This window comes from Podarcis cretensis (genome assembly GCF_951804945.1).
Source record: "Podarcis cretensis genome assembly, chromosome: 10".
Lineage (NCBI taxonomy): Eukaryota > Metazoa > Chordata > Lepidosauria > Squamata > Lacertidae > Podarcis > Podarcis cretensis.
The window spans coordinates 47,171,322-47,186,562 of NC_137179.1; the positions used below are offsets into that span (position 1 = coordinate 47,171,322).

Sequence of the window (15,241 nt, forward strand, 5' to 3'; positions counted from 1 at the left end):
GCCCACAATAATTTGCCCTGGGTGGAAGGGTTGGGAGAGAAGCAAAAAGGTAGCTCTCCAGTCTGCATGTTTCATGTCTCAACTTTGGGAGAGAGCAATGTCTCCAACTGAAGGTTACTCTGCAAACTGGCTCTGTGGACTGACCTACCTCCAACAGCTATCACTCTTGCATTCCTGTTCCTCTATGCACCAGCATCCTAACCAAAAACATTTTTTTGCAAAGAAGTCCTGCTCAATTAAGAACCTTCCACATATAGGCAAAACACAGTAAGAACATATAATCAGCATTTCACAGATAAACATAAGTGGACAAGTGTCGACAGTGCATGCACAGAATAAGAAAGAAAGCACAATCCACACATCAGTTAAGTAAAAAAAAAAAAAGCAAATTTGCGCTCAGATTGATTCTGCACCTCGTGGGCTGTGATTGTTGTTGCTATCAATTAATAACGTGAATAAGCTAGGCATATATTGAAACTAGAAGCCAGAAGCAGACAAGAGTCAGATGACAGAAGACAATAGGCATATGTATGGGTGCTTTTCTCCCTTCCTATAACACTTCATTGTAATCAAAGGCCTGATTTTCATGTTATGGCTCAATGCCACTCTAAAACGTAACATGAGGAGGGTTTAGAAAAACACTTGATTCACAACAACAACAACAACAACAACAACAACACCCAGACCCTGGTGCCTCTGGGTAGTTAAGGGGAAAGAAGTGCTGGAAAGACACTGCCAGTCACCAGACAATACTGAGCTAGATGAACTGTGGACCAGCTTGCTATAAAACAGCTTATGATGTTCCTGAAGTTTCCCCCTAGTGTACTACAGCCTGCAGGTGAGGACGCAATGTTCCCACCATGCAAACTAGTCATCTCCTTTTCACATGCTCATTTCATATACACAAAGGTGTTTTGGTGGGAGGAAGGAGCATTTAAACATACAGCACCCACCTTCAACCTGAAATGGTACACAGTCTCTCCTCCCTCAAAAAAAGTGTTACTGATTGCTTCTGCCGATTACATAAATTGGCCCTAAGCTTGCTACACGAGACTTAAAATTTTGACGTGGGGACATTTTCAAACAAGCAATCCTGTGTGTGTTCTGAAATAGTACAGCTGCATGAGGTTACTGCTTTGAAACCTGCATGTTTCAATCAGTCCTTCGTTAAGCTGCAACAACATGAATTTCTCATGCTTGCTTTGTACATAGCATCAACTTCTCTAGGCCATGCTGATGATGAGCAGACAAAATATTTGCAGGCAATATTATGTTGTGAACCGCCCTGAGATCTACATGTATAGGGTGATATACACATGTAATAAATGAATAAATTAATTAATAAACGCAAATAAATATTCAGTCTACTAAAAGGCCAAATTCCGGTGTTGTAAACCACTCTGCATATTTCAGTTTCCAGTGTAAGAATTTGGTCCTATGGTACTTATCTTGCTTACTCAATACCATTTGTTACTATTTACTTGGTGTGAATAATTAGTTGCAGATTGCATGCATTAATTCAAATATCTTATCTGGTCCTGAAGTCCATGCAATCTGTACCCCAACACATTCAATAATTGTGACTTCCTTTCCCCCCTCGCCACTTCTTATAGTTTCACTCTTCTTAAGGGCTTTTCTTTTCAATGTGTCCTTAACTGCAATATGTTTCCTCATAAAACCAGTTATAGACTTTTATTTTATGTTGGCTTTCTCTCTCTCTCTCTCTCTCTCTCTCTCTCTCTCCAGACTGTTCACTAGGATGAGGAAAGAGCAAAACAACAGCAGCGTAGAAGGAAGTCTGATTTGGCATGTGCGTTCACTTGAAACCCAATAAAACGCTATTTATTTGCAGTGCTTGGTGACTGACGCTCTCACATTTTTCAAAATAATGAAGTTGCAAAGGTGCTGCCTTTTATTGCTCTGCAAATGTTGTTCATTTTACTGTTTGCTTTAAATGCTGCTTTACTGCTCCTGGTGGGCTTGCATCTATAAAGCAGTGTGATGGCAGTGACGGAATACAGAGCCCCCATTAGCATGTAAGTGGCCTGCTTGCGAGCGACTCGCTCGCTCTCGTTTCCAGCTCGTTTTCTACTTGACAAAAAAAAAGGCTCAGAAATATTACAAATCAAGAGTTTGCATCAAATATACGGAAAATATACAAAGAGATGAAGCTCAGGAATAGAGCACATACTTTGCATGCAAAAGGTCCCCGGCATCTCCAGGTAGGGCTGGGAAACACCCCTGTCTGAAACCCGGCAAAGACGCTGCCCGTCAGTGACTGTAGACAATACTGAACTAGATGGACCAGTGGTCTTGACTCGGTATAAGGCAGCTTCCTATGTAAGAGATAAGAAAGCGGGTATGATGGCAACACCGGGACTCACCACATCACTCACTTGGCACCTTAAAGCTACACTGCTCTAGAAGTACTACTCTAAAAAGGAAGACAAACATGCTGGAAGAATGTACCTCTTATTCTGACCCTACGATTCCCCCCACCAGTTCTGGCATTTCGTCTACAAAACGTTAATGTAGAGATCAGCACAGTTGCTGTGAAGCAGCCTACCCATCCCAGACTCAACAAAAAAACCCCTCACAAAACCGTATGTGTCCCTGCTGAAATCCATACTCATTTTGCCACTATCACTGTTAGGCCGTCATATATTTTATCATATAATAACTGGAGCTAGCACATGTTGCAAAGAAGTGCCCAAATAGTCTAGGCCAGTGTTTCCCAAACTTGGGTCTCCAGCTGTTTTTTTAGACTACAGTTCCCATCATCCCTGACCACTGGTCTTGCTAGACCACTGGTCTTGATGGGAGTTATAGTCCAAATATAGCTGGAGACCCAAGTTTGGGAAACACCGCCCTAAGCCATGCTTCAAGGCTTAAATCCAACCTTCACCCTCCCATTTCACTATATGCTGAACCAAGTGACACCGCCCTAACCCATGTTTTTCTGGGAGATGTAGGAAGGCATGATATTCCAGTTTAGGACCCAGTTCCAGAGCAAGCTTCCCCAACTAGGTGCCCTCCAGATACTTTGGTGCACAACTCCCATTAACCCCAGCCAGCATAGCCAGTGGTAAGGGATGATGGGAGCTGTAGTCTAACAACATTTGCAGGGTTGTTCCAGAGCCACAAAGAAGAGGTTGGAAGTGACATTTTTTCACTGTAGGTATTTGCATTTTATTATTCCTAAAATGAGTGCATAAGCTCTTGAGGAAAAAGGAAATTCATAGAGTCTTCATACAGATATTAAAAATATGTGAACTAGTCCTAAGTTTACAATACCAACGGGTGGAACACAACAAAACAAAGACTCATGTGAAGCAATACAGTGGATGAAGGAGACAAGAGAGAGGGAAGGTAAAGACTGCTCTTCCCTTCTCCCACATCATCTCCCTTCCACCTAGCTCCAAGTAACTGCAGGGGCTATTGCCACAAATTACCTCAGCCCCAGGAGATCCCAGGGATGAGCAGCCCCATGCCACAGCCATTTTCATAAGCTAGATTCCAGGACCTAGAAGTTGCCATCATCATTGTTTCAGTGACTATATGAAATCCTGGGACATACTAAGTTTGCATCAACAACAAGCTCTTCTGATATGGACCCTACAAAACAGGTATGGTGGTTACTACAAGGATGTCCGGTCATGGAAGATCCTGAACTGTAGAGGCCACTTGACACCTAAGGTTGAGAGTCCTTTGTATCTGCTAGCTCCATGGAAAATGGACCATGGGAAAGGAGCACCACAGAGCAAAAGGAGGTGGGCAGAAGCACAGCAATTTCCTTCTCCCAGCCTAATGGGTGCAACTCAACCTCTTCCTTTCTAAGACACACTAGTGGCTTGGGCATGGGTGCTAATCCAGGGAAACAATGGCAGCTTGAGGATATCAGCTGCTTTTGGTCCTCTCACTGTTATTTTACAAAGATTAAAAACCCCTTTAACTAAGTGCCCCCTACTACCACCTATGTACGCAGCTGTCTGCATGCTGGAGTATGTATCTAAAATAAAATATAGCTATTACTAGGATGCGAATAAATCACCATTGCTGTGTATATTAACATTTCACTTGTTGTAGCAAAGCCGTAATCAAAAGAATACTTAAGATACAATGGGTTAACCTTGGCTGACTGCTGCAATGTACTGCAATGACTTTCTGGAGGCTATACTGGCACAGAACATCACAGCTCAACATGGCATGGGAAAGGTGAAATTGTAATACATCCAACACTTTGGGTGTCATCCATTCGTACTCTTAATGAAAGTAAACAGCAGCAGAAGGCATCGGTGCCACACACAGTTAAAGCCATGAGCCTACATAAATTACGCAAATCGGAAGTTACACAGAAATCAATGTGAAATAGCATGTACATGTGCATCGCTGTGCGAAAGTACAGCCTAAAGTGTTAAATTGTGTAAAGGAATGATATATTGAGAGAATAACATGTTAACTGGAACCCTCTGAAAGGAATGTAAATGGCCACAAATCAGTTTCTTTAATTGCCATCAGCTGCATAAATTGTATGACAGTCTAAAAGATAAGTATCAACTCTGAGAATAGGTCGTCGAAAAAATGCAAACCCGGCAAAATGCATGCACTCAAACATGCTTGGTTTATCACATTTTATTTGATAAGTGTAGCAGATGGCTCACATTTAAGGGTTCATTTTTTAAAGTGAGACAACCAGAGTTGAAAAATAATATGCTTTGCGGCCTCCATTTAAAGGAATTATTATAACAAATCAACATGATTGTTAGCTTGATTATAGTGGCAAGAATCAGGCTTATAAAGGAAGACAGTAGAAAGCTGGGGGCCATTCTTCTACATTTGGTTCTGCTCAAAGATTTCTATGAGTTAATTACAGAGCCCTCTCCCAATGGGCTCCTCAAATACCGCCATGATCATTCCAGCATATGAATCCAGAAAGATCTAAAGTTCTATCAGAGAGAAGATACATGGCTAATGGATCTTTCGAGCCTATGTAATGACAGTATGCCAGAAGACAAACTCGGAGCAAATTTGTTGGAATTACTTGCTAAGCACCCAATACCAGCCATCTATTTTCTAATTCGCTAAGGGATTTGGAGATAGCGGTACTCATTGCAGTAGCTGGCTGAACTCCAAACAACACACAACATTGCCATTCACAACCAGCAATTTCAAGAATGGTTTTTAAAAAGGAAATTGTGGAACCCTAGGTGCTAAAAGGCCTTGCTTGTAGTTCTGATGCAGACGGATCCCTCTGTATCTGCTATCTGCATTGGAGGATCGGAAGAAGAAAGCTACCATTTGAGCAAAACCCATCTCTGGATGAGAAGGAACTTGCATGAGAGCCCAGAACTCTATAATGAGAGCGCATGCCTTGCATGAAGGGTTTGTCGGCAAGCAATCCAGCCTGGTACAAAGTAATTTCCAAAGTCCAATCAATGTACAGATGTGACAGAATTCACTGTCCTCCAGCAAAAAAAGGGAAGGCCAGAGAAATAATCATGTAGAGACAATGCAGGCAATCTCTTCCGGGTATGGGTTCTTTGTGATCCTAAGTACCGCTACAATACTTATTTTCTTCCTTCCTTTTTTTTCTCTCAGCACACTAATGTGCTCTGGCACAGGGTTTGGGGATTTATGTTGTAAACTGAGGTGTAGTGGCTGGGATCAAAGGGGGTTGAAGACCTGTTACTATTTGTACAGCAGGATCCCAGGAGGATCCCTGCCTCCAATGCCCTGGATCTGCCCAATAAGCATGAAAACGAGCTTTTTAGCCACTGAGAATAAGTCTTTTCATCATTTGTGTTGCTTGGAGCCAATGAAAGCAAAAGCAGGTAAGTCAGCCACTGAGAGTTGACTCCTAGGGTCACTCTGGAGAAGCTGTGAGGGAAGAACATCAGTGAGGAATGGTTCTGTGTACATCAATCCTTAACATTTAGGAACAGTGAAAACACAAGGTGCTTCAGTTTCAAGAATGCCAACTCTATTATGTACAACGGAATTTAAAGGGAAACGCAACTTAAGTCACTCCAGCAGAAAATACTGGAACACTTCAAATAATTTATTCATGCACATACACAGAAAATAGTAGCTCTAGCTGAGAAGCAACACATGGAGATCTGCACTGATTATTGCAATGCATCCCTAATTATTAGTAAGGTAAAGGTAAAGGACCCCTGACAGTTAAGTCCAGTTGCAGATGACTTTGGGGTTGTGGCGCTCATCTCGCTTTACAGGCTGAGGGAGCCGGCGTTTGTCCGCAGACAGTTTTTCCAGGTCATGTGGCCAGCATGACTAAGCCGCTTCTGGCGCAACGGAACACTGAGACCAGAGCAGCACAAGAAAATGCCATTTACCTTCCCGCCAGAAGCGGTACCTATTCATCTACTTGCACTTTTTGGCGTGCTTTTGAACTGCTAGGTTGGCAGGAGCAGGGACCGAGAAACGGGAGTTCACCCCGTTGTGGGGATTCGAACCGCCAACCTTCTGATTGGCAAGTCCAAGAGGCTCAGTGGTTTAGACCACAGCGAGACCCACATCATAATTATTAGTACTCTTGTATAATTATAAGATCATGGTATAATGTTAGAGGGGGTATGACCAGGGCTATCATAAAGAGATGGATTTCTGAATTTGCCACTACACTATTGATTGTTAATCATAAACAGCTCAATCTAAAGCTTTGCTGGGTTCATACACGATGTTTTTCAGTGCAGCACCTGAGACTGTGGAGCTTCAATCGGATGGGAGTTCAGACATACTCCAGAACTTCTGGGTCAGACAGAAGTGAACGTGGAGCTGCCACAGCCTCATGCATACTGGAGAAGAGATTGCAGGGGTAGCCTTGAACACACAAAAAGGGTCCTGCAATATTTCTCAAAGGTTCTCCTGTGCTAACAGCAATTAGAAAGTTCAGCTGTAATTTCACCCCTTGTTCAGGCAGGACCTTGTCTCACCTTAAACAGGAAATGGGGACTGAGTTAGCAGAGCCTGAATATAATGGAAGTCTGTAACTGCAGCGTAGGTAGCACAGTCATCAATATAAATCTGTCATAGACATATTCTTGGAGGAAGAGGAACTTCCATATCCTACAGACCCGACAATTTCTGATGCTGATGCAGATTGATGGCACTTGAGAAGGAATAAGCCTTTGAACCAACAGTGCTGCTGATAATGTTCAGGGCTAAGGAAGCTGGCCGTTATTAAGAGAACGTGACCCTTTTATAACAGTGCACCAAACCGATACCTCCTTAAAGGAAGTGAAACAGGAAGAGTGATCGTTTTGTACTACTGCTACAAAGGACAAAGGACTGTGAGGTTCAGGAAAGGGCTCATAGACTGAAATATATTCTGTGTATCTCCTTTCCACACTTTTGAATATGGTATTAAGCTAGCCAGGGTGGTGCCAGAAGGAACTGCTCTGCATTTGGAGTGCCCTGCCAGAGAAGGTATCCTAGCACCACCCTTCCTAGTTTATTGCTAACCTCAACAGCAAGGAAAGAAGATGTGCCAAATATATTTCAAGCTATCACTTTCCGCCCCCTGAACAGGCAGGGCCTTCTCAGTTGAGGCACCCTGACTTTGGAATGCCTTTGTCAGAATGAAATGTCCTTATCCACCCCACCCCCCCAGCACCAGGAGAATAACATTTCATTGGCCTTTTAGTTCTGTTTTTGCTCTTATGCTGTGTTTCTAACCAGCATGCTGGAATCCGTGTCTTGTATTTTTTTAAATTGCATTTTAATTTTTGAATGAGACTCTCTCTCACTGTGTGTACAGGCTACTGACACATGATGACTACACCTATCAGTGGAGCGTATCAAGTGATTGACATACCTGGCAGGCATAACTTTTGTCTGCTTTACCTAGAAAATGAGTCTAAAATTTGGCCAACATATATTTATTTTGGCTTCTTCATCACCGATGAATGAACCCCTGTCCATTTAATGCCTATACACATTTGCAACTGTTGATGGGGGTGTGACAAATGGAAAACAATCATGCTATATACCAAACTGGTGAACAAGCACCAAGTGAAACGAACATTATTGAAGACCAGTGATTAGACAACTGGCACTGGATTATTAACAAACAAACACACACACACACACACACACACACACACACACACATATTTCCCCATCATCACTGCCACCAGAGATGTATGAAAATGTCTTATACAGGGCCAGTTAGCCCAGTATTGTACACTCTGATTGACAGGAGCTCTCTGGTACAGGATGTTTTCCACCTGCTACCTGAGATCCTTTTGGAGGTCAAACCGAGACCTTGCATACGCAAAAAAGGAACTGCATGCAGCTGTCATTTGACATTTAGATAGCGTGAAATCATGTTTTCGTGGCATATTTTTCGGGCTGCTACATATATCTGGCTTCAGATTATGATAGTTTAAAAAATTCTACCACAGTTCTTCAATCTAGTACCTTTCAAGCAAGCTAATATCCTCTTATATAAGTACATTTGAGGTATATGATCCAAAGTTGGGTATAAATTTTGCATACCTGAGCAAACAGCACACAAAAATAAGAATGCAGCAATGGAACCAATAGAACTTTTACAAAACACTTATTTAGTTGAAGTGGTAAAGGAAATGACAGAAACTACAAATTGAAAGAGATATATAGCCAAATATTCTGGAAGATCCCTGCTGTTTTAGCTTGCAGCGCATTAAGAGCCTTGGATCTATGAATGAAAGCGGTTTGGAGCAAATTAATAAACTGCTCAATGTCACTATTAATTAATTAAAAGCCATTTCGCGCCCCCCCCCCATAGGACTAACAGAAGGCTTCCTATGTTCTACCACTAACTGATTAACTGAGTGACTCAAGACGTAAAATCACAATTGGGCCTGCTCTCTTTCAGCTGGCAGGCCAAGTTCAATATTTTTCCTGTGAGGCATGCCTGTACTATAAAAAGAATGTGATATTTGAGTGTGTCCCTGCTCTCTCAGTGTTGGCACTAAATCCTTCCCTAGGCCTCTTGCCATATTTCAAGAGTACAGTATGAATCACAGTCATGTGGCTCCCCACGCTGCCAAATATTCGTTTCAGCAGCTACCAAAATGCAAGTTTCTCTCGGGTCTCTGCCAACCGTAACGTCCCTTGGCTAAGACCATGAAGCACACATGTGTCGGTGGGAGGGAAAAGGGGTTTCCCCCCCTACCGCCGCACCTCTGCCGCCCTTAATCCTCAGTGAGGAAATAAGTAGGCAGTTTGTTATAAAAATGTTAATCACGGGGCTGACTAAGTAGGTGGCGTATGAAAACAGAGGTTTTCGGAACAGGGCGAGAAAGCGCGAGGTGGGGAAAAAATGGGGCAAAGTTCAGAGGGAAAGAAAAGAAATGGAGGGCTCTGTAGCCATCCCTGAAGAGCTGAGGTAGAGAGGTGAACCTCTGGCCTGGCAGCTGAATTGTAGCCCTCGAGGGTCTCTCTTGTGTGGGACTCAGGAGAGCACATCTCTTAGCAGCCCAGCTCTGGGTGGGAAATGTTCTTGTACCGTGGAAATACCTCTTGCATGTCCGCGTGGAAATTGCAGTGTGGTGTGTGTGCAGGCTGGGTTTGATTTACCGTACTGTTCTATCTATAAGATGCCCCCATGTATAAGATGCCCCCCTACTTTGGAGGACTCCAATTTAAGAAAATTGGGGGGGAGACGGCCCAGAGTTGTTGAGCTTTTTAGTGGGGATTGCTGAAAACCGCTCGCCCGCACGTGTCGCTAAATCAACCTCCCGTCTGCCCCATCGCCGGCATGAGCTGCCAATCACCCGCCCAACTGCCAGAGCGTCAGCCAGTCAACACCACCCATTGACGCAGCAACCAATAACATGCACAACTGCCGCTGACAGTCTAGGCAGCAAACAATCAAACGTTCACCCTATGTACTACCCATGTAGAAGACGACCCTCACTTTTTAGCTTGAATTTTAAAGAAAAAAACATAGCCTTATACACGGGAAAGTACAGTAAATGAAATCAATTGAAATCATGATTGAAATCACTCAGGCATGCCCAAAGTCCATTTCGGGGGCTAATCTGGCCGCTGGTCTGTTTAACCTGGCCCCTGTGGCAGTTTATTTCCTGGGGTAAAATCCTAAAAAAAAAACCCTCAACAACTTCAATCCTTAAAAAAAAAAAAGCTCAACAACTCCAACTATGAAAATATGAAAAAGGTTAACAACTTTGGTCGGCCCTCACAGCCCTTCACTTCATCATATATGACCCTCTTTGAAAAAACCACTTGATTTATTCTTGTTGGTATAATCTTAGTATTTGCAACCAGACGAAGGTTTCATTTTTGGAATAATAAATTTTCAGAGTAGTTTTTTTTCCAGTTATATCAAAAATTCCTGATTTATTTATACTATGAGAAACACACAGATTGATAATTATGAAATTATTGTGAGGTTTAATAAGTTAACTGTTTATATTTGGGCAACTTTTCTGCTGTACTTCATTGAAAGGAGAAAAATAATCATTTCCTTAATAAAAATTTAAACAATTTATTTAACTAAAACAATAACATTATGGCATATGTATCCATGTTTGTTAACTGATGTGGTTAAACAATTATTATTATTATTTTTTAAAAAAGACTGAGTTTTCGCACACATGAAAAACTTAAAACAAATCCTTATTTTTGATGAATAGCCTTTGGACTATAATGCAACTTAAATAGAAAACTATTCTTAGAAAGATTTTTCCTCCCCTCCAAAAGCATTTTATTTTAAAAATCTAATTTAAATTTTTCAAAAAATCTGATTTAAATAAAAAATCTGATTTAAATTTTTAAAAACTGATTTTTTAAACATATATATATTTTTAAATTGTTGTTGTTTTTATCCACCGTGTGTGTGTGTGTGTGTGTGTGGTCACATCCACTGCTGGTGCGCAGCGTTCAGTAGGTTGCCTCTGAGGTATGCAACCCTGAAAAATGTTCCTCACACTTGAGTCAAGATGGCCTTCTGCCTTCTTGCTGCGACAGCCGTTTCATTTACAGATTATCTGCAAATGGCTATCTAGGTTTACGACCCACCCAATTCTTGTGACTGCTATTTGTTTTAAACTGTTTTTAATATTGTGTTTTTGAATTGCTATCACCCGCCCAGGGACCTTATGGTGAAGGACGGGTAAGAAACAACAACAACAATAAATGCCACAGGTAAAATCCCGTTACTAGTGATTCCTACATGACCTCATTTGTGGATACGAGATTCCTGCCAATATATTCCAGCCAACCCTTAAATAATCTGAAGAGAAATCTGATGGAAAGCAGAGGCCTACAGGAATAAGAAATGGGATGTATAGGGTGTTAGGGAAGGGGTGGTACTTCTGGTGGGGGACATATCATGTTCCTTCTGGGGTAGTTTGTCCATCTTCGGTCCCCACCATGCACTCAGCTCTCACCTGTGGCTCCTAGAAGCTGTCAGCATAATAATAATAATAATACTTCGCCCATCTGGCTGGCTCTGACAGGCTGGCAAAACCAGATGAGGGTAGACAATGGGTCTCAAACCCTCAGTGAGTTAGGGACTTCCCCTGCCTTTAAAGAGGCTCTGGCAGACTGAATGGACGAGACCAATAGTGGTCCAGCGGTCAAGAAGGCAGTTTCTGCACGTGCTGTAGAGGGAAGTGAGGGGCTGATGGGGCTCATCAACAAGGGAGAAGGAAAACTCTGACCCTTAAACCTCTGCTGCCTCGCAGGGTATCTTCGGGAGAAGTAAAGGCTGAAGAGTAAGCCCTACAGAAATCTGGAGTAGAGTCCCTAAGGTGGTTCCGGCAGCCAAGTTGGTGCCAGATGTATTCTCTGCTTTCCTTTGGGCCACATCAGAGAGGCCAAGTGGAGAGTCTTGTCGTCTGGGCAGCCCAGACCTTCCATACACATTGCCCAGGCTTGCGCCCCAGGGGACATCACTTCGCTGCTGCTAACACATCATTTTGACTTCACTCCCAGAGGTGCACTCCATTGTCTCTCAAGACAGACAGATGGCAACAGCAACAGGAATAAAAGAGGTGGAATCTCTGTGCTGCTCTCTGGAATACAGTTCCAAGCTTTGAGGAGGAAGGGTGGAGATGGTTTACAGAAGAGGGAAATATTCAGGTGTGTAAGGAGTGTGTGCACAAGATAAGGCATGATGTAAGGAAGGATGTAATTGGACAGAGAGACTATAACTTTTGCCCTACAAAGCATGATCTGTAAATAGAGCTCACATTTCTCAGTGTTGCTGTTTTTAAAAAAACAAAAACACCACAATTAACATTCCTCAGTAATAATAAAGGGATCTCAATCCACGGCAAAAGAAATATGAGAACATGGTATTTGTTATGGCAGTTTAAACAAGCCTGTGTAAGCGTATGGAAGTCAGTTTGGAGATCACACTGCTGCTAACAGAACAGGAAGAAAGATGGAGACAACTGTAAAACTATTTTTAATTCACCATATCCACACTTGGTGAACAATAAATCAGCTCTAGGAGGAAAGTTAAGATCAATGCACAACTTATTCTAAAGTTAAGGAAGTCGAGAAATTGCTGTGAATGGTTATCCAGCTCACTTTGCAGGCTGACAAAAAGATTTGGCTGCTTCCTGCAAATTACCTTCCACAGTCCTTTTGAAAAGCTAGGAATATGGAAATTTAATATGCTTACTAACCTTTTCCGGTCATGGTTGCATTCCAGGAAGAGAGAAAGAGGATGCCTATGTTTTGTAACCGCCTAATAGTCTCAAAAGCTGAGGAGATAGGTATGGCAAAAATACAGAGGCATATCTGAAATGTCTGATCAAACCAGAAATTTGGACAAATTACTTTTATTTCTATGTAAATAAAAGCATGGCCTTTAGAAAATAATTCTACAAAACCATCTGTCTGTTTGCAAGGAAATGCGCATTACAAAGAAGACTGCTGGATTAGAAAAGGGGATTTACTTGTTGAGTGAATTGTTTTTTAAGATCCAGATGTATATTGAGGTAAGCCAGAGGCATAAGTTCTAAACATGCCCATTTATGCCATGATTCTTAAAAAAAAAAATTCACTTTAATCCGACCAGTGTTATGTGCACATGTAAAGGATTTCTGCACACAGATGGTCCCTTCTGAAAGTGCAAAACATTGTTGCTATTTTTGTTTGCGCATGTAAAATAATCATTTAACATGCTAGAGTGCAATTGCACACATGTTTATGGAGATAGTGTCTCTGTAAACGGTGTTCTCTAGGAGTGAAGTTATGGATACTAAGGGGTGATTTATCTGGTTGTGACAGCTGACAGATGAGTCACCATAGTTGTGAAAATCACAGCTGAGAAGCATCACTTGCCTCCATAGTTATTGGCTCATACAAGGTATTGTCTGTGAAAATCTGTGGGACACTCGGAGAATATCACCATGATGAACCATCTTTAAGTTCCACTGAACGTCAGTGATAGAAAACACGACATCATTAACTTGGAGAGAGAGAAATTGGGCAGGGTGGAGTGGCCAAGGAAATTATTACTCTAATAGTTTCGGGCTGTTTCAAGATGTGTGGTTCTTTAAACTGATCAAAAGAAGAAAGAACAATCAAGTAGAAAGTAATGGATACTTTAATATATAGTTATATTGTCTTAGAAGGGGTCAGAATAGTTAATCCTGTGGGTCCCTTCAGGACTCTTGACCTGATATTTGAGCTTTATATATAATTATAAAGCTGTTCCATATATGCATAATAACATTCTTTATTATAGACTGTTGGTCAAATTTAGTTGCAAGTACTCATACCCATCTCAAAAATAATTTCAAAGGATTAAAGCCTGCTGTTTGGGCCCAATGTTAGGACACTGAGTTTCTCAAACCCCATTTAGTTTCAGAAAGCCTTAAATTCTATCTCAATTAGAGTAGTTTCCAAGGATAGCTTTTAAAATCTGGCTCTGGTAGCATTATAAAGAGCCTGAGAAAAAGTATAGCATACAATATATTAAATTTTACTCTGGCCATAAATACAAAAGCATTGATCAGCCAGAATTAAGTGTTATTTTCCATTTAAGTAAGTTGAAGGCATGATTTGAAATCTCAGTCACGTAAAAGCTTTTTAGCACAAATAGAATGTTAAATCTTGCCAATACATTTATTGAATACGATCGGTCTTAATAAATGAATACCATACAGTTCAGCAGGAATTCTGAATAATCTGCAACCAGTTATAGAGTGCAAGGAATAAATTTTGTCTATTATCTTCCTCAACAGGTAAATTTCTAGATTTGCTGAACTATCTATGGATAAATCATAAAACCAGGTAACAGATTTTTGCACTTCATATTCTACTTGTCAGGCCCTGTTTGATCAAGCAAACATTTTTATGTGAAATCTATTTTGTGACATCTGACAAAGCTTTATCCAAATATATGAACACAACCTTATATATCTGTGCCCTAATGGAAGGGAATGGGGGAGGTGCTACTACAGCACTGAGCATAGCAGCTGGAGCTTCTCAAAGGAGGTTCAAGAGAGCTCTAAGAAGCTGAATTTTGGATGACTTCCAAATAATCTCTTCCCCACCCCATGCTTCACAAATCCCTGCCACAGATTCTTTGGGCCACAGGCTTCATGACAAAGGATTTTAATTTCCGATGGACCCAAATTCCCACCATTACCCAAAAGACTCAAAATGGCCCATGAAGTTTTGGATTTTGTTGCCTTTAGGGCAGCTAAGTGTTCCTGAAAGAATATCCCCAAATATTTAAAGCTTGTATAACCCATTCAATTTGATGCCCAACTATTAACTATTTGCAACTGTAGTAGTCGTCCTAAATTCTTCACACTTTACATTAATACTGGGATCTTATCATAATAAGTGAATGGCAAGTAAAATTCTAAAGTAGCTCAGTTGTGCTGCAATGCTTAAAAGATGAACCAGAAGCGGCCAGTAAGCCTACTTGACAAACACTATGGGTAGCTAGAATTTTAGCAGTCAACAAGCTACTAATTCCAAACCCAACACAGTTCTGCACCTGTGCACATACTTTTACTATTCTTCCTTGGTTAGACCAAACCTGGAGTCCTGTATCCAGTTCTGGGGAAAAATTAAGGATATTGACAAGCTAGAATGTGTGCCGAGGATGACGACCAAGATCAGGGGCAGGCAACCTAAGGCCCCGGGGCCGGATCTGGCCCAATCACCTTCTAAATCCGGCCTGCGGACAGTCTGGGAATCAGCGTGTTTTTACATGAGTAGAATGTGTCCTTTTATTTAAAATGCA

General features: G+C 41.6%; 1 protein-coding gene across 2 annotated transcripts in view; it reads right to left on the reverse strand.

Annotated features, from left to right (window-relative positions):
- HMGA2 (high mobility group AT-hook 2) overlaps window positions 1–15,241 on the reverse strand; it is a 136,900-nt gene that overhangs the window by 68,553 nt on the left and 53,106 nt on the right. The window contains exon 4 of one of the 2 annotated variants that reach the window (XM_079994409.1): window positions 2,192–2,336. The exons of the other annotated variant lie outside the window; for it this stretch is intronic. Within the exon in view, the coding sequence (XP_079850535.1) occupies window positions 2,192–2,336 (145 nt within the window). The remainder of the gene's footprint in view (window positions 1–2,191; window positions 2,337–15,241) is intronic. 2 annotated transcript variants of the gene reach the window in all.